Source organism: Chinchilla lanigera, unplaced genomic scaffold (genome assembly GCF_000276665.1).
Source record: "Chinchilla lanigera isolate Chin_1 unplaced genomic scaffold, ChiLan1.0 scaffold00118, whole genome shotgun sequence".
Lineage (NCBI taxonomy): Eukaryota > Metazoa > Chordata > Mammalia > Rodentia > Chinchillidae > Chinchilla > Chinchilla lanigera.
This window is the reverse complement of record NW_004955519.1, coordinates 3,311,353-3,336,577: the sequence shown is the minus strand read 5'-3', so window position 1 is coordinate 3,336,577 and position 25,225 is coordinate 3,311,353. Positions and strand designations below refer to the sequence as shown.

Genomic DNA, 25,225 nt, shown 5'->3' with positions numbered 1-25,225 from the left:
GGGTACCCGGGGTAGTGGGAGAAATATCTAAGGTCCTGTTGTATCTCCCATCCAGAATCACGCTCAGAATAAAGCCAAGCTCGTCTGTGAGATCCGGCGGAGGTTCGAAGCTGACTATGTGTCAGGTGAGCACCGCGTTCTGGAGGTTGAGGAAGGTGTTCGGTGTGCGTCCTCAACTTTACTAGGGTGTTCTTCAGTGTCTCTGTGGGGTGTTTCAGAGACCCTTTCAACTGGTCCAGTAACAATACTCTGTGCATTTCAAAGGCTTTGCTCTCCGTAACGTGCTGTGTTTGGTTTTCCAACTGGGCAGGTGGTGTGTCCAATGCTACCTTTGAAGGGTTAACCCAAGTTGGAAATCGGTGGCTTTCTAGCATCTCCTCGCTTTTATGGAACTTTCAAGACACTTGTTAGGCCCACGACACAGTCTAAGGTTCTCCTGCTGACCTTTCAACTAGCAACAAAGTAAACCTGGAAACTACCATAATACTACTGACATGTACTTAATTGAACACGCCACTTCCTTTGATATTATGCCAGATCCCACTTCATACACCCCAGCATTCTACTCACAGTGCAGGCTCTCCCCTGCTAGAGCAAATTCTATCCTCATCCCCCACTATTCCTAGTAAAGTAGCTCTGAGTCCAGAATTGACTTATTGGTTGAACATACTAGATGACTCAGGTGCTTCAGTGCTCATGTACTTGCCTGATGACTTGATACTGCAAAATAATTTGTAAAAAGTAGGCAGGGTAAGTTATTGTAAATACAGAATTGAAAAGAGGCCTATATGTTGACTACCTCCAGATTGATTCTAATCCTGACGTTGCCACTAAATAGCTTGTCTATTCTGACTTTCTGTTTCCATACCTCTCAAATGCAAATAAGGTTAGGAAGATTAACTGAAAAAGAGTGTATGAAATTACCTATCACAGGCTTAAAATGTGGTAGTTTTTAATGAATACTTTGTGTCAGTAATCATTTTGGTTACTGTAAAAGAAGTTGAGTTTTTGTATCTTGACTTAAGTGTTCAGCTAAAGTTTCCTGCAGTTTTAAACTGTCTTAGATTATACATCACTTGATGACCTAGAATAAGAAAATCTGTTCCAAATAACCTGGTCAGTAAATCTTTTCATGCCTCCTTGTCAGTTTTCTTCACACTCTAAACTTTATACCAGAGAGTTGCAAAAGCACTTGATTCACTTTTAGCCCAGAGATTTCACTTCTAATAACGTATCTGGTACCAGTGAAAAGAGAGATCCAAAATCACTTTCTATAGAAGTGTAACTCATAGCTGCATGGTTTTTAGTAGTTTAGAAGTAACTCAAAATTAAACCTAATGAACCAGGAACAGGACAAATGTCTTTTTGTTATACCCAAAGGAGGAAGCAGAAACAGAGCAATAGATAAGATCTTAAAAGTCATTTTGAGAGTCGGGCCTGGTGGCGCTGACTTGTAATCCCAGCACTCAGGAGGCTGAGGCTGGAAGATCCTTGTGAGTACAAGGCCAGCCTGGGCTACACAGTGAGCTCAAAGCCAGCCTGAACTGCATAGGGAGACCCTTTTTTTTTTTTTCTTCAAAAAAATGGTCCTCTTGGTTCAGTCTTCTCATTTTTAAATGAGAAAAGTGTGGTTTGGAGAGAGTAGTGATTTGCTCAAAATTGCTAGTTTTACAGGCTTAGCCAGGGCCAATCAGTGCTCAGGCCTTCTGAATTTCACTTCAGTAATCTTTCACTAACACCATGATGTCAAATTAGATTGTGTCACTCTCCAGCCTGCAAGCCTTCCGTGTCTACTTACTCCCTTTGGAATAAAATCTCAGTTTTTCACGATGGCCTACAGTTCAAGGCCATATGTGATTTGAATCTTGCTTACCTTGCCAGTCTCACCTGTTAACATTCTCCTTGACTAGTACAGATTTAACTCCTTCCAGCATTTAGAAACATACAGTGCAATCCAGTCAGTACACACATGCACACATTCATGTAATTAAAGCCATAGTTAAAGGTATAACCAGGCATGGTGATACTCACTTGTAATCCCAGCACTGTGGGAGGCTGAGGTAGGAGCAGTACAAGTTCCATCACAACCTGAGCAACTTAGTGACTTAGTGAGACCCTTCTCAAAAAAAAAAAGAAAAAGCGTTAGGGATGTAACCTAGTGCGATGGTCCTGGGTTCAATCCCCAGTTACCCCACCACTGCCAAAAAAGAATAAGAATATTCATTCTGAAAACATGTGACTAGTGTTTATTTGACTTCTTTTTTTAAATGCAGTAACCCACGCAATTGACATTAAAATCTAAAACATGATTCACAGTTTGAAAAACATGACTACACTACTTCATTTGTGTCCTTCAAACAGAACAAATCCGTTTCCACCTGGGAACATCCCACTTTTTCACTCTGCCTGGAAGGCTCTTCCCCAGTTCATGTGCATGGCTAAGCTCTTTTCATTGTTTTCATTTCAAAGTTTAAGTGTATCTGAAAGGTCTCCACTGATTATTAAATAGCTTCCCTATAGGGTTTATTTTCTCACCTTGACAGTTCTTACCATAATCTGCAATTGTCTTGTTCATTTGTTTGTTTATTGTTTATTTCCTCCAATAGATTGAGTTCTATAGCAACATGTAAAAATTGAGGCCAAAGGCCTTGTGAATCTTACCTCTAAACACCTAGCACAGTTCGCAGTACATACTCAGTGAATACAGCAATGGTAAGTGTGTGTGTTGGACAATAAGACCAATTCTGAATTGAGTTCCCAACTAACTCCCTTTTCTCACCAAAATCTGGCAAAGAATAGCCCTCACAATATGTCTCATAAAGACAAGCATTATTTCAAAGTAAAGCACTGAGTGGCATTGAGTATAGAGAGGATTTTGTCCTAAAATATACACACTCAGGTACATGTGAACCTGTGTATATGGGTTATTTGCTAGCAATTGAAAATACTAAAAAAGATTTTTATGGGAAAGAAAAACAGAAATCATTAAAGATAGCCTCACCTTAAAGATTCCATTATTTCCTAAAATATAACATTGAAAAAGTCCGAGTTGGGAAATGGAAAAAATATGTTTTAATTTTTATATGTTCTCCTTTTTAAGGTCGCTTTTTAGAACATCCACTTTTTTCTTCCTCTTTCACTGTTTCTGTAGTCATTAACAGTGTTTTGCTTCATAAGAAGCTTAAGGCAGACTTAAGCAAATATGATGTTTTTCCTAAACAAAAATATTTATTGTCATGCTGAGGGTATAGCTCAGCGGTAAAGAACTTGCCTTGCATGTTGAGGCCCTGAATATTATCCCCAGTAGTGCAAAAAAGAAAGAAAACAAGTTATCATCTGCGGGTATATCATTTCAAGCAGTAACTAAGTTCCATAAATTCTTTTGGAGGTAGATTCTTGGGAACTCCCAAGCACATTCTGTGCCCATAAAAGTTACCAATTATGGATAGATTTTTTTAACTGACATAAAAAAATAAAGTAAAATAATGGTCCGTAATTGCAACGTTTTTTTCCTCATTGCTACAGTGAGTTCTTGTATAACACTGAAACATGGGCAGGAGATATGCTGAGTCTAAAATAAGGTGTATTTCCTGTTCTTCCTACTTAGGCCAAAGACAAGAGACTGGTCTCTTCTGACAATAATTTATTCAGTTCCTCAGGTGGTCATTATATGCTTAATGGGAAACAGTGTCAGTATTAGAAAACACACTGGGGGCTGGGGATTTAGCTCAGCGGCAAAGCGCCTGCCTGGCAAGCGCAAGGTCGTGAGTTCAGTTCCCGGTACCGGAGAAAAAACAAAAAAAAAAAACGAAAACACACTGAAAGATAGAGCACCTCCCAAACTAATACCATCTAATAGAGGTATTAAGCAAATTATATTGAGTAGTAAGAGTGCTGAAATGTTTTCTTAAGAGTCAAAGACAAAGATGACTACTGGTTCGTAGTTGCCTTAGCACAGAGAAGGAACTTCAAAGAGAAGGTGGGATTATAGTTTGGGTCATTTTTCCCCCTTTTTGTAATACTGGGGGATTGAACTCAGTGCCTTTGCACTGAACTACATCCTCAGCCCTTTTTTATTTTTTTCATTTTGAGACATTCTCACTAGGCTTCCCAGGCTGGGCTTGAGTTTGTGATCTTCCTGCCTCGGCCTCTCGCAGTGCTGGAATTACAGGCATGCACTACCATGCTCTCAGTCTTGAAATAGTTTGGATCTTTTGTGTCCTCCGAAGGTTTGTGTAGTAGAAGCTTACCCACACGGTGCTGCTATTAAGAAGTATTAGACACTTTAGGAGGTAGGGCGCAGTAGTAGGAGGTCTTTGGTTACTGGGGGATGTGTCCTTGAAAGGGACTTTGGGACCTTAGTCCTTTCCCTTTGTTCTCTATAGCTCCCTGGCCATGAAATGAACAGTTTTGTTCTACCACAAGCTCTCACCTTGATGTACTTACTGCCTTGCCTCAGGCCAAGAACTATTCGGGTGAGCCAATTAAAGAAGTCTGAAGAGGCCTCCATCAGCTTTCATCCAGAGATAGCTCTGCTTTTTCTAGGCTCTTTTCTACATGTTTATACTGCATGTATAGTTTTGTGTATTTACATTTTTATTGACATCATCGTATTTTCCCATATTTATAAAGTAGGGAACATTGTGTGTGTGTGTGTGTGTGTGTGTGTGTGTGTGTGTATTGAGGGTGGGTATTATGAATGTAACCTAGGCCATCACAATTGCTAGACAAGCGTTGTACCACTGAGCTGCATACCCAGCTCTTTGTTTCTTTATATTTTGAGGCAGAGTCTAAGTAAATTGCCCAGATTGGCTTCCAACTTGTGATCTTCCTGCCTCGGTGTCCCAGAGTGCTGGGATTAGAAGCGTGCACCATCATGCCTCTCTATCATTTCTTCACTGATGGCTTTTTTAGTTTGTATTTGATTGCTAGTAAGAGTGAACCTCTTTCCTTATGTTTACATGTGTTTGTACTTTGAGAATTTTTTTCAGTACTATAGCTTTTTATATTGGCGTGGACTTTTTTGTAACTTTTACTTATTTCTGCAGTTTGTTAATATCTTCAAAATTATCCAGTGTTTTATGGTTTCTTTTATTGCTATTAAGTAATTTTTCTACTCTTCCACATTGTCTTTTATCTTCATTTTTATTAATTGGTAATATACAGAATGTATAAAACATGAATAAAATAAACAACCACGTACTTACTACTCAGCCAAAAAATAGAACCTCCCAGTTCTTGGAAGGCTCCTGTATACCCAAACCCCTGACATTCAGCGAACAGTTCCATTTCCTGCATTGGATGTTATTTATTTTCTTTTTCGTTCATTAGTTTCAGTACTTATGAAGTATTTCTCAACAACACTTGATTAGGTTTTGCCTGTTTTTGAACTTTAGAAAAAGCTGAATATATTTTTTCATTACAATAACTCAATACTGCATGACTGTGTAGTAGTTCATAGAATAGATATGCCAAATGATGCATTTAGGGTTGTTTCTAGGTTTTGTGTCATATACAATGCTACTGTGAACATTTCCTATGTGTGACTGATGCACACATGCAAGAATTTCTCTAGGACACTGGTTTGCAATTCTGGTGCAGGAACTGGGGCTTCTTGAGACCATTTCAAGAAGTTGGAGAGGTGGAAACTGCTTTTATGGTAATACTGAAACATGGGCTGAGGATGTGGCTCGGCGGTGTAACACTTGCCTAGCACTACAAAATAATAACAGTGATACTAAAACATCATTTTCCTTTTCCACTCTTTTTGTCTGACAGACATAATAGTGGCACTTTCCACAGACTACTTATTATATGATCATGTCATTTTGCTGATGTCTTATACAGTGTGTGTTCACATGTTCTCATGTTTATATTTTTAATTTTAATACTTAATACAGTAACGTGGTTAATATAATTTATGTGAACAAACAGCTCTTGGGAAGTTGTCAGTTATTTTTCAGAATGTAAAAGAAGTCCTAAGAAGTTTGACAAATGCTACTGAAGGGTTTGTACCCAAAAGTGAAATGGGAGGTCATATTATAAGCACGTTTCCTAATTTTACTAGGTAATGATAAACTCTTTCTCAAAATGATTATGCCAATTTTCTTTTATTCAGTAAGTATTTGAATGTCCTTGATTTTCCACATCCTATAATTTTATACTTCGTTTATTACCTGTGCCCATCGGATGGAGGTACTTGGTTATCTCGTTGTAGTTTCAATCTGCATCTCTTTAAATGCCAATGGATTTGAGCATATATTTCTATATCTATCTCTCTCTTTCTGTCTCGTCTCTGTCTGTCTCTCTCTCACTCTCTCTGTCTGTATATATATGGATAGATAGATAGAGAGATCAATCCTTTGTTCTTCTGAATAAATTTTAAAATTGGGTTACCGTGTTTCTGCAAGTTTCAAACAGCTTTTGTTGAGATTTTGAGTGGAACTGTGTTAAATCAGAAGATGACTTTCAGAAGAATAAACCTAAAGTATATATCTACTTCCTGAAGGCTTCCTTATTGAAAGATTTATATTTTCCTTCATAATGGTTACCCCACCTTTGGTTATATGTATTCATAGCTACCATGCATATTTTACTGTTGCTGTTGCTACGTAAGTGGTGTGTTTTAGAATTTTTTTCTGAATGAACATTGCTGGTTCATGGAAAATACATTTGACCTTCTCACATTTATATTGAATTCTGAAACCTTACTCTTATTAATTTTAATAATTTATCTAGGTTAATTTGTGATTTCTATGTAGATAATGTCACCTTCAAATACTGACAGTTTTCTGACTAGCATTCCAATTGTTACATCTTTCAATGCTTTTCCTTTACTACAATAGTTGGAGCCTTTAGAACACTCTTGAATAGAAGGATTGATAAAAAACTACTTGTCTGATTTCTGATTGCAAAAGTAACTCTGAACACGTCACCATTGAGTATGATCTTTGTAAATATTCTTTCTTTCTTTTTTTGTCTTTTTGAGGCATGTTCTCTCTCTGCAGTTCAGGCTGGCCTTGAGCTCACTTTGTAGCTCAGGCTGGTCTGGAACTCGCAATGATCCTCCTGCCTCAGCCTCCCAAGTGCTGGAATTACAGTCTTGCACAACAATATTCTTTATTGAATATGATGCCCAACAATATTCTTTATTGAAGTGAAGAAGTTTCTTTCTGTTGTTTTGTTGTTGTCTTCAAGACTGATGACTGAATTTTACTAAATTCTTCTCTCTGTTACACTTACTGCATCTGATAAAATTTCATTTGGGCTTTCTCTTTTAATGTGTTAACATGATAGATTATATTGTTTAGGTTTTTAAAATAAATTTCTAGATTTAATTTACTAATAGTTTGTCCAAGAATTTTCATTGATATTCTTGAATTTGCCTGTAATTTTCTTCTTTTTTGGATTTTTCTTGTGAAATATTGTCATCAATCGAGATTGCGTGAGCTTAGAAGTGTTTCTTGTTTTCTGTTCCCTGGAAAATGTGTTCATCGTTCAGCTCTAATCTAATTCCCCAAATTTACCAGTTCCTTCCGTTTATTATTATTGCTGTATGTGTCAGTGTTTGTTTACTTGCCATATATTTACTACTATTTTGATTTACCATTTTTCTTGAGCTTCAGATCTTATATTTGGAATCATCATCTCATCTAACGAATAATTACCCTAGTCGGATCTATTATAAACACTATTAAAACACTGAGTTTTGAATTTTTTTTTCTTAGTTGTTTTTGTTTTGTTTCATTTCATATTTTTTTACTTAAAGGAAGCAGTTCATTTTGCAGAATACCTTCATTTTATGGGGCTGAAGGAGGCAAAATGATTACAGAACCATGAAACTTAATATCCTAACTGCAAGAAAGGAGAAGTTCATGAACAGGCGTATCAGCAGTTAGTGAAAGTAACCCTTGTAGGTAACAGCTACCATCCAGAGTACCAGCTCAGGATTTATTTATCGTTGCATCTTCAGCACCTAGTTCTGTTTTGGGCTGGCATATGGTGGGTTATCATAAATTTTCCTTCCTAACGGAGTTATCATTATCCCCAAGGGAGAAAGCCTTTAAAAGAGAAGAACTAAAAGAAAAAGACCCAACCAAAAAATGGACAAATGAACTGAATAGACACTTCTTAAACAAAGTACAGATGGCTAGTAAGTTCATAAGAAAACGTCCATCATCCTTAGCCATTAGGGAAATGCAAATCAAAACAACTCTGGGGTTTCATCTTAGCCCAGTCAGAACTGGTTATCATTAAGAACACAAAAACAACAAATGGTAGTGAAGAAGTGGATGAGGTTAGTCTCTCTAAATAACCTGTAGATTAATAATTTCCCAACACTGTACTTTTTTTACTTCTGCTAAATAGTTATGGTTTCATAAAGCCACCACAATGGAAATTACAAAATAATGAAAGCTAAGTATACCATCTAAAAACATGCAGCAAGGGTCATTCATGAAACTTGAGAATAATTCCCATAAAGTCAGGAAAAGGACGATGATAGGTAGCATTATTTCTTTAACTCTCAATCATACCAGATAATTTATTTATCAATATCACAAGTAAGCCAGGTGTGGTGGTACACGCACTCAGGAGGCCAGCCTGGACTACATAATGATACTCTGTCCCAAAAAACGGACAAGGAAAATAAAAGATACAGTTTAAGATTTGCCAGTCATGTCATAGGCTTATGAGAGCAACAAGAGAATCTACAGATTGCCTAATAATACAACAAAAGAAATGTAAGGCTTTCATGGAAAGATTAGAGGAAATTTCATTTGTAACATTCTTATCCTTTTATTAAAAAATATCTGAAGCCAGTTAAGTTACTGTTTGTTACTTATGGGTCTCAACTCCATAGGTATTCGATGACATTATTTTCTGTTCTGTAACTTTTTAACTTTTCAGAAGGTGAGAGAGAGAAAACAATCCCTCATTGAAAATTTGGGCATTCAGGAACTCAAAGGCTAGTGGGACAAACTTATACGGGGCTAATCATTAAATAACAAAGATGTGATGCATACCTATTATGCGTCATGGGTGGGGGTTAGGGTGGATGGGGGGTGACTTTCCAGAGACGCTGACCTAGAGTTTGGAGAGAAGGCAGCGTCAGTCTCACTCCCAGTGAGTGGTCCCTCACATCTGGCAAGGGCCTATGCATTATGAATGTGATTTGAGGAGCTGTTTCCATAAAATGACTGATTGTTTCTCAAGAACAGTATTAGTGTATTGCTTGTCATGAAACTGGCCTCACGGTCTCCCGTTTGACCAAGAAGAGCCAAACAGGAGACGGTAGATAGTGTGTTTGCACCAGAGCCTTAAGGCAGAATCTGCAGTATGCAGGAGTACACCAAGTCCATCACACCTCATTAGCCCAGATCACTGACCAGTGAGTGAGGAGTGCCTGGAGAACAGAATTAAAAGTTGAGCTTTTCTGGCTCAGGACTGCTAAGGAGTCTTGCTCTTGAAAAACAGCAACTGAAACACAAAGCACCCCTCTACAACAGACTAGAGATCAGCAAAATCCTACTTTGTACACTTCTCCAGCTTAGAATGTTTTTGTTTTCTTCTCTTTCTTTTTGTATTTTTAAGGGGTTATTAAGCATACAAACACCCAAGGAAGAACCAGCAACACAGGACATCTATTTTCTATCTGGTCCTATACAGAAAAATTTTGCCAAACCTTCAGTAGACTAGCGGTTCTCAAATGATGATCCCTGTACTGTCAGCATCAGCATTATGTAGGAACTGGTTACATAGCCACATGGATCCCACCTTGAATTAGACATTCTAGTGATTGAATCTGGTAATCTGTGTTTTATCAGGCTCTTCCTAGTGGTCCTGATACATGCTGAAGCTTGAGAATCAGCCCTGTAGGCCCAAGGCTTAATCCCATCATAAAAGATCACTTGTCATTCAGTCTTACCGATAGCTTCACAGCCAAGTACAAATACAGGATAGGTGTAGCCAACTAGCAGAGGATAACCTTGAGGAAATTGTTATTTTGGCTGGGTCACTCCCATTGTTGATATTACAAAGTCCAATCACTAGAAATCCTCCACCTAATATAAATGCTCTTCCCAAGCCCTGTCAGGAATCTCAGTTGATCCATGCTCAGAGTCATGGAGAGATAAGAAATCAGATGTTTCAAAGTCCTATAATGACATAGAGTTGTATGACTGCTGCTTTTGAAAATTATGATGCCCAGTTAATAGCTATTATCTAGCTAGGCACAGTGGTACACACCTGCAGTCCTAGCTACTCAGGAGGCTGAAGCATGCAGATCAAAATTCTTAAAAAGAGCTGGGGATGTAGCTTAGTGTGAGGCCTTGGGTTCAGTTCTGGGGGAAAAATTGCCCTCTAATTTTCAGTATCAGAAAACTTTTATATTTTTTTAATGTTTATTTGAAATCTAGGCACATTTATAATAACTAAAATACACTTCCAAGATTTTCTCATCTAGTCAACTAGTAAGTAAATTTGAAGTTAGTCTTTTCTTTCATGGTTAATTTTCAACTTTATGTTAATAGAAATTCATTTATATAGTGTTTCAGTTTTTCAGTGTTCTTTTTTTTTTAAATAAAAGGAGGAAAATATTAACAGACAGACAACACTTTACAAAATACCAAAGGAACAGTACAGACAGTACGGAGTTACAAACAAAGTGGTAGGGAATTAACAATGCTTGTTGTATTACATATTGATATCTTCAAAGTGGTTTCTCATGAAAACAGATAGAGACATGCAAAGCTGATCAACCAAGGACTCATTGACAGTTTCTTTCAGCAAGGAAATACAGGACAGTAGAACAGCCATGTTAACTATCCTGCATATACATACATACAAACTTTCTCCTTCTTTGCCTTCTCTTTTCCCACATCCCAGTTGCCCTTTACCTTTGAGTGCTTTCCTATCAATTCACAATGTCTATCATATCTCCTAGTTTAAATTAACTCTTTCAGGTTTTACACTAGTGAAATAATGCGGTGCTTGCACATGTATGTTTGATTTATTTCGCTTATGAGTATGGTCTCTAGTTGTGACCATTTACCTATAAAAGCCTCGAGTTTATCTTTCTTTACAGCTGAATAATATTCCATTATATAAAAGTACCACCATTTTCTTATCCAGTCCTCTGTGGATGGACATTTGGGTTGCTTCCACATTTTAGCAATTACAAATTGTGCTGCTATGAACATAGGTGCACATACATCACTGTGATATGATGTTTTTAGATCTTCTGGGAAAATACCCAGCAGGAGGATAGCTGAGTTGAATGGGACCTCTAGAGCTAGTTTTCGGAGGAATCTCCAAACTGATCTCCACAGTGGTTTCACCAGTCTGCATTCCCACCAGCAGTGGAGAAGGGTTCCTATTTCTCCACAGCCTCACCAGCATTTGTTATTGGTTGATTTCTTAATGCTAGCCACTTTTACCGGGGTAAGGTGGAATCTCAGTGTTGTTTTAATTTGCATTTCTCGAATGACTAATGATGTTGAACATTTTCTCATATATTTATTTGCCCTTTGTATCTCCTTGTCTGAGAAGTATGTCTGCCCATTTTTGGATTAGGTCTTTGAATTTGGAGGGGCTGATATATTTTTTAATTCTTTATATGTTCTAGATAGAAGCCCTTTGTCTGAGGGACAATTGGCTAAAATTTTTTCCAAGTTTGTAGCTTTTCTTTTTACTCTGCTGGTGATTTCTTTAGATGTGCAGAAACTTTTCAGTAGGATGAGATCCCAGTTGTTGATTCTTTCAAGTGTTTCACGTGCAGTTTGGTTTTTGTTCATGAACTCTCTGCGTACCCCTATGATTTCAAGGTTTTTACCTACTTTCTCTTCCAATAGATTTAGTGTTTCTGTTTTAATATTGAGATCTGTGAACCATTTTGACTTGAGTTCGGAGGTAGGCGGTTCTTATCTTCATTTTGCAGAGAAGAAACTAAGGCCTGGAGAGACTTGCTCAGTCTCCCTAATACATGGTAGCATGAGTCTTCTGATTCTATCACTCTACCCAATACCCTGAATGTGAGGTAGAATTTTTCCACATTTCTGAACTTAAAAACACAATGTCTGACCTCTTGGTGATGACTCTGTTTTACAAGTAAGATTTATACTCTCTTTATCTTGTAATACTTTTTTTTGAGACAGGGTTTTGCTATACATTTCAGGCTGGCCTTGAACTCACTTTGCAGTCCAGGCTGTCCTTGAACTTTAAGTAACCCTCATACCTTAACCTCTGGAGTGCTGGGATTACAGGCATGCTCTACCACGCCCGGCTACAGCTTTTTTTTTTTTTTTAAAGTATGTATACAGAAGAGAGATGAAAAACTGAGATAGAGAAATAATCTTTAATTTAGAACATTTAGTTCTGTCTGTTCATAGAGGTCAGTTGCCAATGCCATGTACCTTTAGTTCTTTCTCTGCCAAATTGTAGATACTAGAATTTACCTGGTGGTGATACGTTTGCAGAAATATAAGGCAAGTTTACAGAGAAAAACTTGTATAAGGACAAATATTTAAAATGAAAGGGGACCGTGAACTATAGGTGTGCTCATAGTTTGATTAATGTTAGTTTGTGGTGTTTTTAGCAGTCCACAGAAAGATGAAAGGAATAAGGACAAAGTATGAGAATGTAAACATGCATACCTGTGCAGAAAACCAAACCCTCCCTCATCTCTACACTTTAATCACTGAAGGCAATGTCTTTCAAAATGATGTCCTAGGTATGTGTACATAGTCGTGTGTTTTTATATCTTCCGCATACATCTTTAGCTATCTCCTGCAACAACTTTTCATCGTCTGTTTTGTTTCTCTATAACAAAAAATACGCAAGACGGGCTAATTTATAAAGAGCAGAATTCATTTTTTCACAATTGTGGAGGCTGGAAAGTCCCAGATCAAGTGGATTGTCCCCGAACCCCTCCTTGCTGAGCCCCTCACGTGTGAGAGATCAGAAGGGCAATCTAGCTAACACTGTGTGAAGCCTCTTTGTTTGTTTGTTTGTTTGTTGTTTGTCTTTTGAGAAGTGTGCTGGACTCTCCCAGTCCTCTAGCCTCAGCTTCTGGAGTACAAAGCCTCATTTATGAGGGCCTTCCTCCTATGAAGAGAGAAGCTCTCGTGACCGAATCACCTCTTGCGGGCCCTGCTGGAGGGGGCCTGTTCAAACCCATCTGGACTTACCAAAGGATTGGTTTTCTGAAAATGCCCAGTCACCTAAGGGCCCAGTTGTCTGAGGGCTTTGTGGGAACACAACAGATGTTGTTGCCATAAGCACAGTTACTTATTCCCTCTTTGCCTTGTTTCTGGCCCCTGGTCATGCTTCTTAGCTTGAAAGCTGTTTTCTTTATGCATTTCTGTCCGCCTTTGCCTCCCTCAGTTTTCTCTTCTTCCTCTGTATTACTCTTTCTCTCCCTGCCTTGCCATTATCACCCTGTTCCATCCCCTTGTCCTCTGCCCCCTCTGCCTTTGCTGTCCTCCAGCCTCTCTCCCAAGCACCTCATGCTCCCCTCTTCAGTCACCCCGCCATTTCATTGCTCTTTGTCTAGGGATGAATGGTTAAAATCAGCATTTCATGTGTGAGAACATGTCTATTAATAGCAATAATTAATCACTTTAATATTGGTGGAAGCTTCTAATTTCAAAGATGTACTTCCCTACAGGCTATCAAAGACCACTGGGCTTTAAATTTCTTAGTAAGGAGCACTATCTTTTTTATGGTATCCCTCCTTATAGTATTACCAATAGTAAGGTAACAGTAATGTTTTATTTTTCTTATTCTGGCTACTTTTCACTGAGAGTTTACCACTTGCCAAATATTATTATAAGTAGTTTTCAGTGTAGTCTGGGGCCCTAAGGGCTGCCTAAGACTCTCAGAAGCCTGAGAGGTCAAAACTATTGTGAGTAAATTTTATTAAATCTTGTCCTTGATGCATGCCCTTTTGATCTTGTGTGAGAAAATTGGGAAGTACACACAAAACACTTCTGCATAGTACCTTTGAGTTGCCAGCTGTATCAGTTACATTTTTCATAGACAACTGTATTTGTCTGAAAGAATGATAAAGGAAACCATTGGTATGCAGATGTAGGTACAGTCTTTGGCAGAATATTTCCCTGTCCTTTTAACCGTTTGTTTCCCCCAAACTAAGACCTGTCCGGAAAATAATCAGCCTTGAAAACTAGAGATCAAACTGCCAGCCCCAATCAGCCTGTCCTTGCCTTACTTGCCGTCAGTGTTCTCTTGCTTACTGGCTACTCAGTGAGGCAGGTAAGACAAGAATAGGCTGATTGGGGTTGGCAGGTTTGATCTCTAGTTTTCAAGGCTGATTATTTTCTGGTTAGGTCTTATTTTTGGGGAAACGGCATTATCTCCGGGGCCCTGAAATAAAGGCTGTGCAAATGGAGAGGTAGAACCTATAAAGCTTGGCAGCCCACTCGATGTGAAAGAGGAGGAAAGGAAGAAGCCAGGGAATTTTCCTGAGCTTTTTGCTTGGGCCTCTGGGAAGAATAGATAGCCGAGGAAGAAAAACATTGAGTCAGAATAAATTATGTTGACATGTTTCCTGGAAGCCTTTTCACTGTTACTACTCTCATCCTCTTCTGAGGGTTCTTAGGCTGTATAGACTCTGGGCCTTTACTGGCTGTTTGGAAAATATGGCATGCTTCCCAGTAACTCTGATTCCAGTTCAGAACTGCTAAGTGCCTTAAGAAAGGCTTAGTTCAAGTCCTCTTCCTGTTCACAGAGGGTACAGAGAGAATTTCATGGAAGAGCAAGCTCTCGAAAGGAGTGTGGCAGAATGTGTGCAGATGATTGTGCAGAGACGGGGAGAGTTCAGTTACAAGAAGACAGTGAGAAGATGGCATATAAGGAAGAGTAGCTGATGCCGAGGTTAGGAGGAATATAAGTATGTTGGCAGATGACGAGAAATTGTTCGGAAAATAATTATCCCAATAAATTATTGGAAATGTTGGCCATAGAGTCTTAAAATACCATAATGCTGCATATGAGTATTTTTATGGCACTTGGTAAAACAACTTTTTAAAGATTAACTGGGTTATTTCTGTACAAAAAATTATCTTTTGTTGACTTCATTAAGGATTTCAAGTTCATAAAATGGATTTTCTCAGATGTTGGTTGTAATTCTAGGGGATGGTGCCAAATATTTTACTGTGACCATATTATTAGGGTTCTTTGTTTGTTTGTTTGTTGTTTTGATACAGGGTCTCACTGTGTTGCCCAGGCTGGTCTCAAACTCGTGGGCTCAAGTGATCCTCCTGCCTCAGCCTGCTGAGTAGCTAGGAGTACAGGCGTGTGCATCCACACAGGCTATAGCTTTATTTTTCAAGCCTGCACTCTTCAGATAACTTTGTTTTCCTCTCCTTTAGAAATTTTATCAAACCTTTAACACATTCTCACCAGCTTAAATCACTGGTGACATGCATGACTATCCATCCCATGCATGACTGTCCATCCCATCGGACACCTTGTACCACTGGTAGTACAAACAGTTCTAACCACTTTTATCATTCTTTTTAGTAATAAAGTTAATTTTTAAATAACTGCTCAGTGGAGCAGTCATTCATATACCACCCACTTGGCAGTGAGACAGCATGTCATGAATGTGTTTAAATCTGAATTATGTTCCTTTGTCCTCAAAAACTTGACTTTAGAACTGGGCATGGTGCTGCACACCTGTAATCCCAACACTCAGGAAGCTGAGGCAGGAGGATTGCCACAGTTCAAGGCCGCCTAGGCTGCATAGTGAGTTCAAGGCCAGCAGAGCCCTTGTCTCATAAAAAAAGCTTGGCTTTGCCTTCCAGGTCTTTCTTCTCCTTTGGCATTAGTGTTTATTTTTGATTGCAGAATTAATCTGATTTGGATGTTTATTGCTGATTTCTCCTAGATAAGTCAGATAAATATGATCCTCGCGATGTTGAAAGGCTACAAGAAGATGATAACTGGGTTGAAAGTTACTTACATTGGAGACATAATGTTGTGGATGAAACAGTGAAGATGATTGATGAGAGTTTTCAGTGGAGAAAAGAGTTTTCTGTCAATGGTAAACTGTTCAATTTAACTTTGATAGGGTAATATCACCTGCATGACTGTTACTATTTTGTGTTTATCTAATTGTGTATTAGTACATATTGTTAGCAGTCATCATAAGTGCCAGAGTATAAGTATTTATGAAGATCTGATAATACTTTCAAAGGAAATAGCTCATGAAAAAAATCTTGCAAGAGTAGGATCATTCATAAGAAAATCAAATTAACAGGGAGCAGAATCACACTCAGCAGTCGGCCCTTAGTTTGGATTTAGTGGAATACCATTAAACAACAGCAAGGCAGTGTCTTCTCCGCTGGCTCTAGAAATAAGGAGACACTGTTTTTCTCAGTCGCTACCCGTATCTATCCCTATCCCCTGAGTTCCTTGTGCTTATGAGTATTCCATATAGAATTGCTAAATGGATGGGGATCCCAGAAAAGCAAACTTAGCCCCAAGGGTGTTTACTGCAGCCTTCTCTTGAACTTCTAAATTTTTAGATACACTGTTAAATTGGAAATCCTCCCCCCAATGGGAGTTTTAAATCTTAGAGGGAGTTTTATAATGATGTTGAAATATATGAAGAATTTCCCTTCGTAAAGATTTAATAATAAGAAGCTTGCATAACTATCAGTTTCAATTAGCTATAAAGAAGGAGTCCTTGTCCTTGAAGATTATAGACTCTGGAGCAACTGAGTCTGAAGACCTAACATAAACAGTCAGCAAATAAATCTAGAGCAGATACTCTGCAGCCTTCCTACTTATACAAGGAATGGAGTATCTTGAGGAAGGGAGTATCTAAGAGATGAGGTGATTAGAAATATAAAACTTGTAGGTAACTTCAGCAAACACTGAAGCTCTTGTTAATCAAGCAAAAAACTGTAAATCTGATGTGTTTAAATCATTGAAGTACAGAATAAACCTTGAAGCTAGACACTGATTGTGTTCTCACATAGAATCGCTAGTTTTGGGTGACCAAAAGCAGGCATATGGTGGGAGCGGGTATGGAAAGAGAATCTTTGCAGGTTCATGGAGTGAATAAGACAAAAGCTTTGATGTGGGGCTGCCTTGCCACGTTGGTCCTTAGCTTCCACAGAGACTGAATAAGGCCTTTATTCCTCCTGCTAAAGGATCTTGCGTTTTTCTTATTTTTCCACTTGCCCTAAGGTTATCAAGTGCATTGAAGTCTACTGGATACCAAACTTTGTGTAAAAATACCATTTTACTAGAAAAACCAAAGTGCCTTTTTTCATTAATTCTGAGGCTATGGGACTATTTAACAGCATGGGTTTTTTTCCACCCAGCGCCTCATGTATGTTCAACATGTGTTCTGCCACTGAGCTACATCCTGAGTCCTTCCCATGTTTCTTTGAAATTTTCTATTAGTAATATAATAGTTCACAAGTGAACTCATTGTATGAGACATAAGCAGAATATGGAAATGTAGCCATATACATGATAGCTGACATGTGAAAGGAAATGAACTTTTTCATTTCTGTCCCCTGTTTGTCCTTAGCTTTTTTCATTTTTTATCACCAGAGTTCTTGTCAGATGTTTGAATAAGTTACATCTTTTTTTATTTCAGAACTACTGTGTAGCATTTCCTTTACATTGTGAGTTTTATTTCTAAGAGCCTAAATTACAATTTCTAATGAAAATTTCTCGCTTTTTAGACCTTAGTGAATCCTCCATTCCCAGATGGTTATTAGAACTTGGTGGTATTTACCTCCATGGTTATGACAAAGAAGGAAACAAATTGTGTAAGTATATTTAATTTATGCACTGGCTTTTCAGAATTTTTATATGTAGATATCTGTCTCAGTTGTATTAATAATTAGCAGAACTTTCTCCACATGGAGCATATTGCAGGTCTCGAGCAGTGAAGGATCATTAGGGCCATCTCTACCAAGTGTCAGATATTAGTAGTTGTATACACTGTTTACATTATAATAAAATAGGTGATAAAAGCAAATGCTACATCTTGTAACAGAGCCACAATAACTTCATTTAGAGTCACTGTCTTCTTTCTAATTTAACTGTATGTGGAGTCAACATTTGATCCTGTGTTTTTATGGAGACTTCTTTGGAAATCACAAAAGGTCACTAAATGGACTTGATTTGTGTCTCCCATAATCTCCCCTTGCCTTTTTCTGAAAGGACTATAACAACAAGAGGTACAGTAACACCATTTCTGTTTTTCAGGTGACTCTCTTGTCCTGCTTTCCCACTTGCCCCGAATCCAGCTTGCTTTCGTACCAAGGGTGGGCCTTGGCAGGCACTTTTGAGGCCCAGACTGAACACATACCCTGTGCTCAGCTTGCTTGCCTTCTCTGAAGCTTGTGATCTGGGCTGTTTTTTAACAGTATTCTCTTTGTATGTGCTTCTTATCGCTGTCTCCTCCTTTTCAAGCTTTTCTCATAGCTTGTTTCCCAGGCTTCGTTCCTTTCTTGGCCTCTTTTACTTTCCGGCTGATACTGTCTCCTTGAATCATCTCACGCACATTGGCAGCTTCAGCTCCCTCCCCAAACACAGTGGCGATCTTACCCAGTTCCCAGGCCACATGCACATACCCAGGTGCCCACCAACTGGTGCAATTGAGTGTTTTTCAGCCACCTCCAGCAAGACCCACATCTGACCTTCCGCATCTTACCACTAGCCCTCAGTGAATTTGCCGAGCTGCAGCCCATTCATTGCCTCTCCTCTAATATAGCTTCTCATTGGTTCCTTTTCTATCACTAGGTGCCACTTCCTCAGTTCTCGGCTTAAGTACCGCTCACTCCCTGGTTCCTAGACCCTTCCCATACTGTAGCCTGTTGGGTTGCATTCCCTGCCCCTTCCAGTCTGCTCCCCCTCCAGCTGCCCAAGAGGTGTTTTGAAATAGGAAAATCAAAATGCCCTAGCATTTCGCTCAAACTTCTTCAAGCCCAGCCCATCTCTGGTTAGCACCTTGTGACCCCACTCATTGCACTTTATGGCAGTTGCCACCACCTGAAGGGTTTGCCACGCTCTACTCACGTGCCCAGCTTCCATTGTACCTGCCAGTGCTTCTCCTCTGGGATGAACATTTTTTTCTAGTGTTTGACAGAACCATTGGCTCTTTTTTCAAGCACACTGAAGAGCACTTTTAGGCTATTGCCAAGTAGTGTTTGCTTAGCAGCATTTTTTTCCTCTTACTTAAAACTGAAGTTTGTTTACTTCCTAAGGGGAAAAAAACTAGTTTACCTCTCCGCTACTCTTTTGTTTAATGTCAGAAGAGCATTTCTTTCTCATTTAAAAGAAAGATGTTTTAAATCTATGAAACAAAAAGAATTATAAATGAAGAAACATGTTAAGGGAAAGACTATATATGTATAATAATATTAAAATGCTCTAAATCTTGTTCTTATTTGTATCTTTTCTTCTGCTTAAAGTCTGGATCAGGGTGAAATATCATGTAAAAGACCAGAAAACCATAATGGACAAAAAGAAGCTTATAGCTTTTTGGTTGGAACGTTATGCTAAGAGAGAAAATGGGAAACCTGTCACGGTGATGTTTGACCTGTCCGAAACTGGACTAAATAGCATAGTAAGCATTTTTTATTAACTCTAAATCATTGTTTATCCTGGCTTGCTTTCTCTCTTCTGTCCTTCCTGCCAACCAAATATTGCTGTAAAATGGAGTTAGCTTAGGTGTGGGCTTCACATATTTTTGCCTTACATTAGATTGCCTATAGATGTTCTTGTCTTATATAGAGGATGGAGAGGTAGGATGTCAAGAATCGCAGAGCATGTGTTGATGTAACAGTGAACTTTTCTACCAAGACTTATAACCTACAGCACCCACCCCTATACCTGGCACAGAGGAACACACTCAGTAAATACTGAGTAAAGTCATGTATGATCTTTATGACATTACATTTATACCATGTTTTACAGTTGTAAGATGCTTAAATTTGCACATATGGCACTTTGTGATTGTGTTGGATAACTGTATTTGCTTATTTGGAATTGTTTCCTATTTGCTTGATTTGGCTGGCTTTAGATACCTGTTTCCTTTAGGTGATTTTGCAAACCTCAAAAAATAGGTCAGTCGCAGGGAATGGTGGCTTATGCCTATAATCTCAACACTCAGGAGGCTGAAGCAGAAGGATCACTGTAAATTTGAGGCCAACCTGAACTACATAGTGAGTCCCTGTCTCAAAAAAAATATCAAGTAGCCAAGTGTGATGGTGTACACCTAGTACTAGCTACTAGGGAGGCTCAGGCAAAAGGATCACTTGAGCCCGAGAGTTCCAGGCCAGCCTGGGCAACATAGTGAGGTGCCATCTCAAAAAGAAAAGCAGTCAAATCAACCAGTCTTTAATTTGGGCTTTTTGTTCCTCGCTGGTAACTATAAACCCTTTAGCAGCGATTGAGATCAGTTGGCACATTTTTTTCTAAGTGTTGATGCTTCATGTTTAATTAAACCATGGCTGATTCTGGTAGCAGCGAGATGGCATTTGTAGACCTACTGAGAGCTCTTTTGCAATCTTGGATATCCACTTGGAATAGTATGTTAAGAATCTTAAAGTGTTTGTACTCATCCTATTTTGTTAGTGACTAACTTTAGGAAACCTATTCTAAAGAAATAATCTGAAAGACAGAAGATGCATTGCACATCACAAAGTTTTTAAGAATGTCATTTAAAATAGTGAAAAATTAGGAAAAACAAATGTCCTATACGATGAAATGCTAAATTATGCTATATCCAATTGATGAAATATATGTAGCTATGTAAAATGATGTTCATAAAAAATTTGTGGGAATATTAGACAATACTTCTAATGAAAAAAAGCTATAATACTATAATATGGTGACTCCTATTCCCTCCCCCCAAAATGAAACATTAGACTTAAATAAAAAATAGGCTAGAAAGTACTGTTAAAAAGTTCAGGGGGTAGTAGAACCAGAGATATATTTTTCATGTTTCTCTTTCTCTGTACTTTTTAAGAATCCAGTGCCATGGATTTTTCCATTGTAGTTTCCACGTGAATAGGTTTTAAATTATAGAGTAAATCATTTATGTTCATATTTAATCAAATTACCTAGATGAGTAAATATTCCATAAATGTAAATCATAATTTTCTTATCCTTTGAGTATGATAGCCTCCTATTTATTAACCCAGAACCATGAAAAATAAATGCTAATGTTTTTGATTACCAAATATAGGCGTAGAAAATTGACTAGAGCTGTCTTTTTCAAGCTGTTCACGCTATCTCATCATCTTTAATAAGTAAATGAAGTATTTGCATTACTAAATATTTCAGTCATTATTAATGTTTTAACTTACATAAGATTAATGTAGGCGGGTAATTTATTTTTATATATGACTCTCATGATTCACACAGAATTTAAGTCAGCTTGTAAAGATATATATAGAATTACAAGGCAAAACATAAGCAAATCATTTGCTAACATAAGCTACCAGTTTGACTACCAGTTACAGCTGCCTGCATGAAAGAAGTAGAATCATTTAAAATTACGCAGTTGCCATATTTTAAAACCAGTGTTTTAGAAGTGTCCATTTCTGATAGTTAAACCAGAAGAAAAATCTTTCATTTCTCAAAAGAAGGATATTTTATAAGATTGATGACTAACTCATTCAAAAGCAAAAGTACCCTTAGAATGCAGAGCATTCTTTTGTTTCTAGAGCATTAGAGCATTCCTAATGTTCTTAGAATGTGAACATAACCAGCTACACCCTACCAAGTCCAACCAAAATAGCAGTAAGTCAGGATTTGATGAGCAAGGATACTACTCATTTTTCTCAGCTATTTTCTTTGACTCTTATTTAACTACCAATTGTGGAACTGTGCACAGTAGATATAATGATAATTTTTACAGTATTATTACACACTAGGATTTTTCTCATAATAAATCCTTAAGACCTGTAAGGACGCTTTCAGTTTACTGTAGTTAAAGCTGCTGTAGCTCACGTGCCAGGGGTGACTTTATAGATGCTTATCTCTAGAGCAGCCCACCTTTCAGTAAGTGTGAGAGATTTCACTTTGCCTAGTTATGTCTTTCATCCAGCAGCCTTTTATAAGGCAGCCAGTTGGTGTTAATGAGATGGCCTATGGTGATGGAGTAATACAAAATGAGGTGTAATAATACCCCTAATGACCTAATTTTCTGTTGCTGTACTGAAAGCATTAGAACTAGCCAGGTAGCTATGTTTATAAAGTCTCCTAGAAATTAGACTCAATGAACAACCTTGAGTATAGCTAAAGACCTAATTTGAGAATCTCAAATAAAAGGAAAGAAGCCAGAAGTAAAGTAGATGCAACAGGTTAGTGTGATCAGAAGTAAAGTAAACATAGCAGATCAGTGTGATAAGATTAACTTGTATATTTTATTGAAGGTATTTATTAAGGTTGAAAAGTTAGGTTTAGAAAGCAAATACTGTACTGGAGCTTAGATACACATATTATTATTCCAAATAGTCAGGTTTTAAACTCTATGGATACTTGCTTCAGTAATGTGTTCAATAGATTTTTAGAATTTTTTCTAGGGATTGCTTTTAAATCCACAGCCTATTGCCTTAGCAATCTGAAGTATGTAACTACTTTGAGGTAATATTAATAATTTTAAAACATGGCTAAGAATCTGATCTCTTTATCTGAATTTTAGTATGGAATATTATAAATGGATTAATAATGCATTACCTTAATCCTTAGAATATAGACATTTATATTTGAGCTTATTTTTTAAGAATTTACTAATTATTTGTATTTAATAATATATCACCTTTAGAAATGTGCAATTCTACTCCTCTAATATGAATAGTCTTAAAGATTTAATGTTTATTTTAGGACATGGACTTTGTACGCTTTATCATCAACTGCTTTAGGGTTTATTACCCTAAATACCTCTGTAAGTAACTCACTCATTTATAAAAATATATTGAAACTGTAGATAATGTCTGAGAATTCTGGAGCCTTATATTATTATACACTTGCATAGCTGAAACATTGTTTTCTGATGTTTTAAGTGTGTTATTAGACAGAGAAAAATTTTTCATAAGTAATCATTTTCTTTATAGTTTAACTTCTGATCTGTGTATATGGAACCCTGTAATAATACACATACAGGTACATACAAACATACATTTATTTACAACATTAGCCTGCAATTACTGATTTCCACCCTAAAAATTCATTTAAAATAGTAGTTATTATATGGAACATCTTGCATGTAAGAATAAGCAATATTGATCAAATATAATGTATAATAAATAATATTGATACATAAAGTACAATGTATCACTAGTTGCTATTTGGAAACTGTCAGAAAATAACTTCACTGGAATGTACTTACTTGAATTTGGTTTTTGTAGTTTGTTCGTTTTTAATCATAACTCTTCCAAGAACTGCTAAACTTTATATACTCATTTTTTTATTTGTTGGATTTATGTGATAGGTTCCCCCCAGGAAAACAAGTTACCAACATACATATGTAGGAAATTCACAGATCTGCCTGGGCATACTCCTAATGAATACCACAGTTAAGGTCTTTTGGGACTCATGACTCAGGTGACACGAAAGCATAAAGTCTCTAAATCATCTTACTTTGGCATACTGTCATATTGTTGTTGATGTAAAGGGAGGAGCAGACAAAGAGCGTAATGGATGTTGAGAGTCATTGCCACCCTTAGCTCTGCACTCACATCTCTTCAGACGGAGTGTTCTTAGATAGAGAACACTGAATGTTCTTAGATAGAATGATCAAGTCCTGTGGGATCTGTTGTTCCTTATGGGTTTTTCCTGTATCTTGACAGGTACCCTAGTTCAGTAATACTCGCTGATCAGTGCTAGTCAGGTTTTAATAGGGAATGACCACTTATTATTATTAGCTGGTTCCTCTTATAGACAAAGTGAAACTATAATATCTACCTGTTTATCAAGCTATCTACAAGAGTTTGTAAACTCACTTAGAAATAATATAAATATCATTATTTTATAAAATACATTGGAGATTCCTTTGAGAAAATTATTAATAAATTCATGGATCTTTATTATCATTGATTCAATGTTATTCATTTCAGGTAAATACAGATAATGTATATATATATAGTCTACCAACATGTAGTTTTCCAAGTACTGAATTTTGTGGAATCATAAATTGATCATTCCTCAAAACCTGCCATGAAATAGAACTGTCATATCTTAAGTATATCTCAGGTGAAGATGTGGACATTGAGCACCACACTTCCTCTTTCCGGATAACATGTGTTCTTTCGTATGTAGTTTACATGAACTGCAGTAATATAACCACCCTAGGAGGTTCTCTGCCCAGAGAAGAATGAAATTACATATTGATTCATCTAGTAGAAGAATGAATTGGACATCAAAAATCTCTTTTGTGGTTTCTTGTTCTTTCTCACAGTTGTTAATAGGACTGTTTCGTATCTTCAATATATAGATAATATTCATACATGCTTTAGAATAATTGGCTTCCTGGAACTCATAATATTAAAAAGTAAAAGCAGTTTTTCTCCAAACAGAATAATTTATTAAGAGGGGAAAAGACGACTGTGAGACTGGTTTAACAGTAAAATCTAGACAATTATAATTGCAACCATGCATTAGACATGAAAATGTTTTTGAAGTTCTGTCACCATTCAGCACTAATATAACAGACCCCATCCAGAGACTCCACTTACCCACTTAACCGTTTTCTTTTGTACCTTTTTGCAAACAATGCAAGCAATAAATAAACAAAGAAACAGACTGTTTGCCAAAGGACTGTAACAGTGCTTTATTGATTTTCAATGAGTCTTCTTCCAGAGCAGGCCTGTCAAACTGTGAGGTGTTATTTCAGTCCTGGCACCACTCACACATCACTAAATTAGGGCTGAATCAGCCGGTTTAGTTTTACACTGAAATTACCAGTTTTTCTAGGCTAAATATAAGTGATATTATAAAGGTGTAAGTCACATTCAATTAAATGTTTTTCATCTTTCAGCAAAAATGGTGATCTTTGATATGCCTTGGATAATGAATGGCAAGTATATTATTTATGTTTTTCTAAAACAAAATGTCTGATCTGCTTTTTTCTTTCTTTGCCAATTTAACCATATTACTACAACTGTTTAAAGAAATGTTTGTATTCTACTTCATGTATACTTTTAAGAGGCCAAAGCTAGAATAGTCAGAAGCAGTT

General features: G+C 37.4%; 1 protein-coding gene across 3 annotated transcripts in view; it reads left to right on the top strand.

The window, feature by feature from the left end:
- The window catches only part of Mospd2 (motile sperm domain containing 2), a 46,681-nt gene that overhangs the window by 240 nt on the left and 21,216 nt on the right, over positions 1 to 25,225 (top strand). For 2 of the 3 annotated variants that reach the window (XM_013507006.1, XM_013507005.1), the window contains exons 2-7: positions 56 to 125; positions 15,905 to 16,060; positions 17,718 to 17,804; positions 19,455 to 19,609; positions 22,876 to 22,936; positions 25,028 to 25,066. In XM_013507006.1, the coding sequence (XP_013362460.1) occupies positions 56 to 125; positions 15,905 to 16,060; positions 17,718 to 17,804; positions 19,455 to 19,609; positions 22,876 to 22,936; positions 25,028 to 25,066 (568 nt within the window). Of the gene's footprint in view, positions 1 to 55; positions 126 to 14,814; positions 14,890 to 15,904; positions 16,061 to 17,717; positions 17,805 to 19,454; positions 19,610 to 22,875; positions 22,937 to 25,027; positions 25,067 to 25,225 lie in introns of those variants that run through there. The other variant, XM_005409179.2, reaches the window with a different exon arrangement.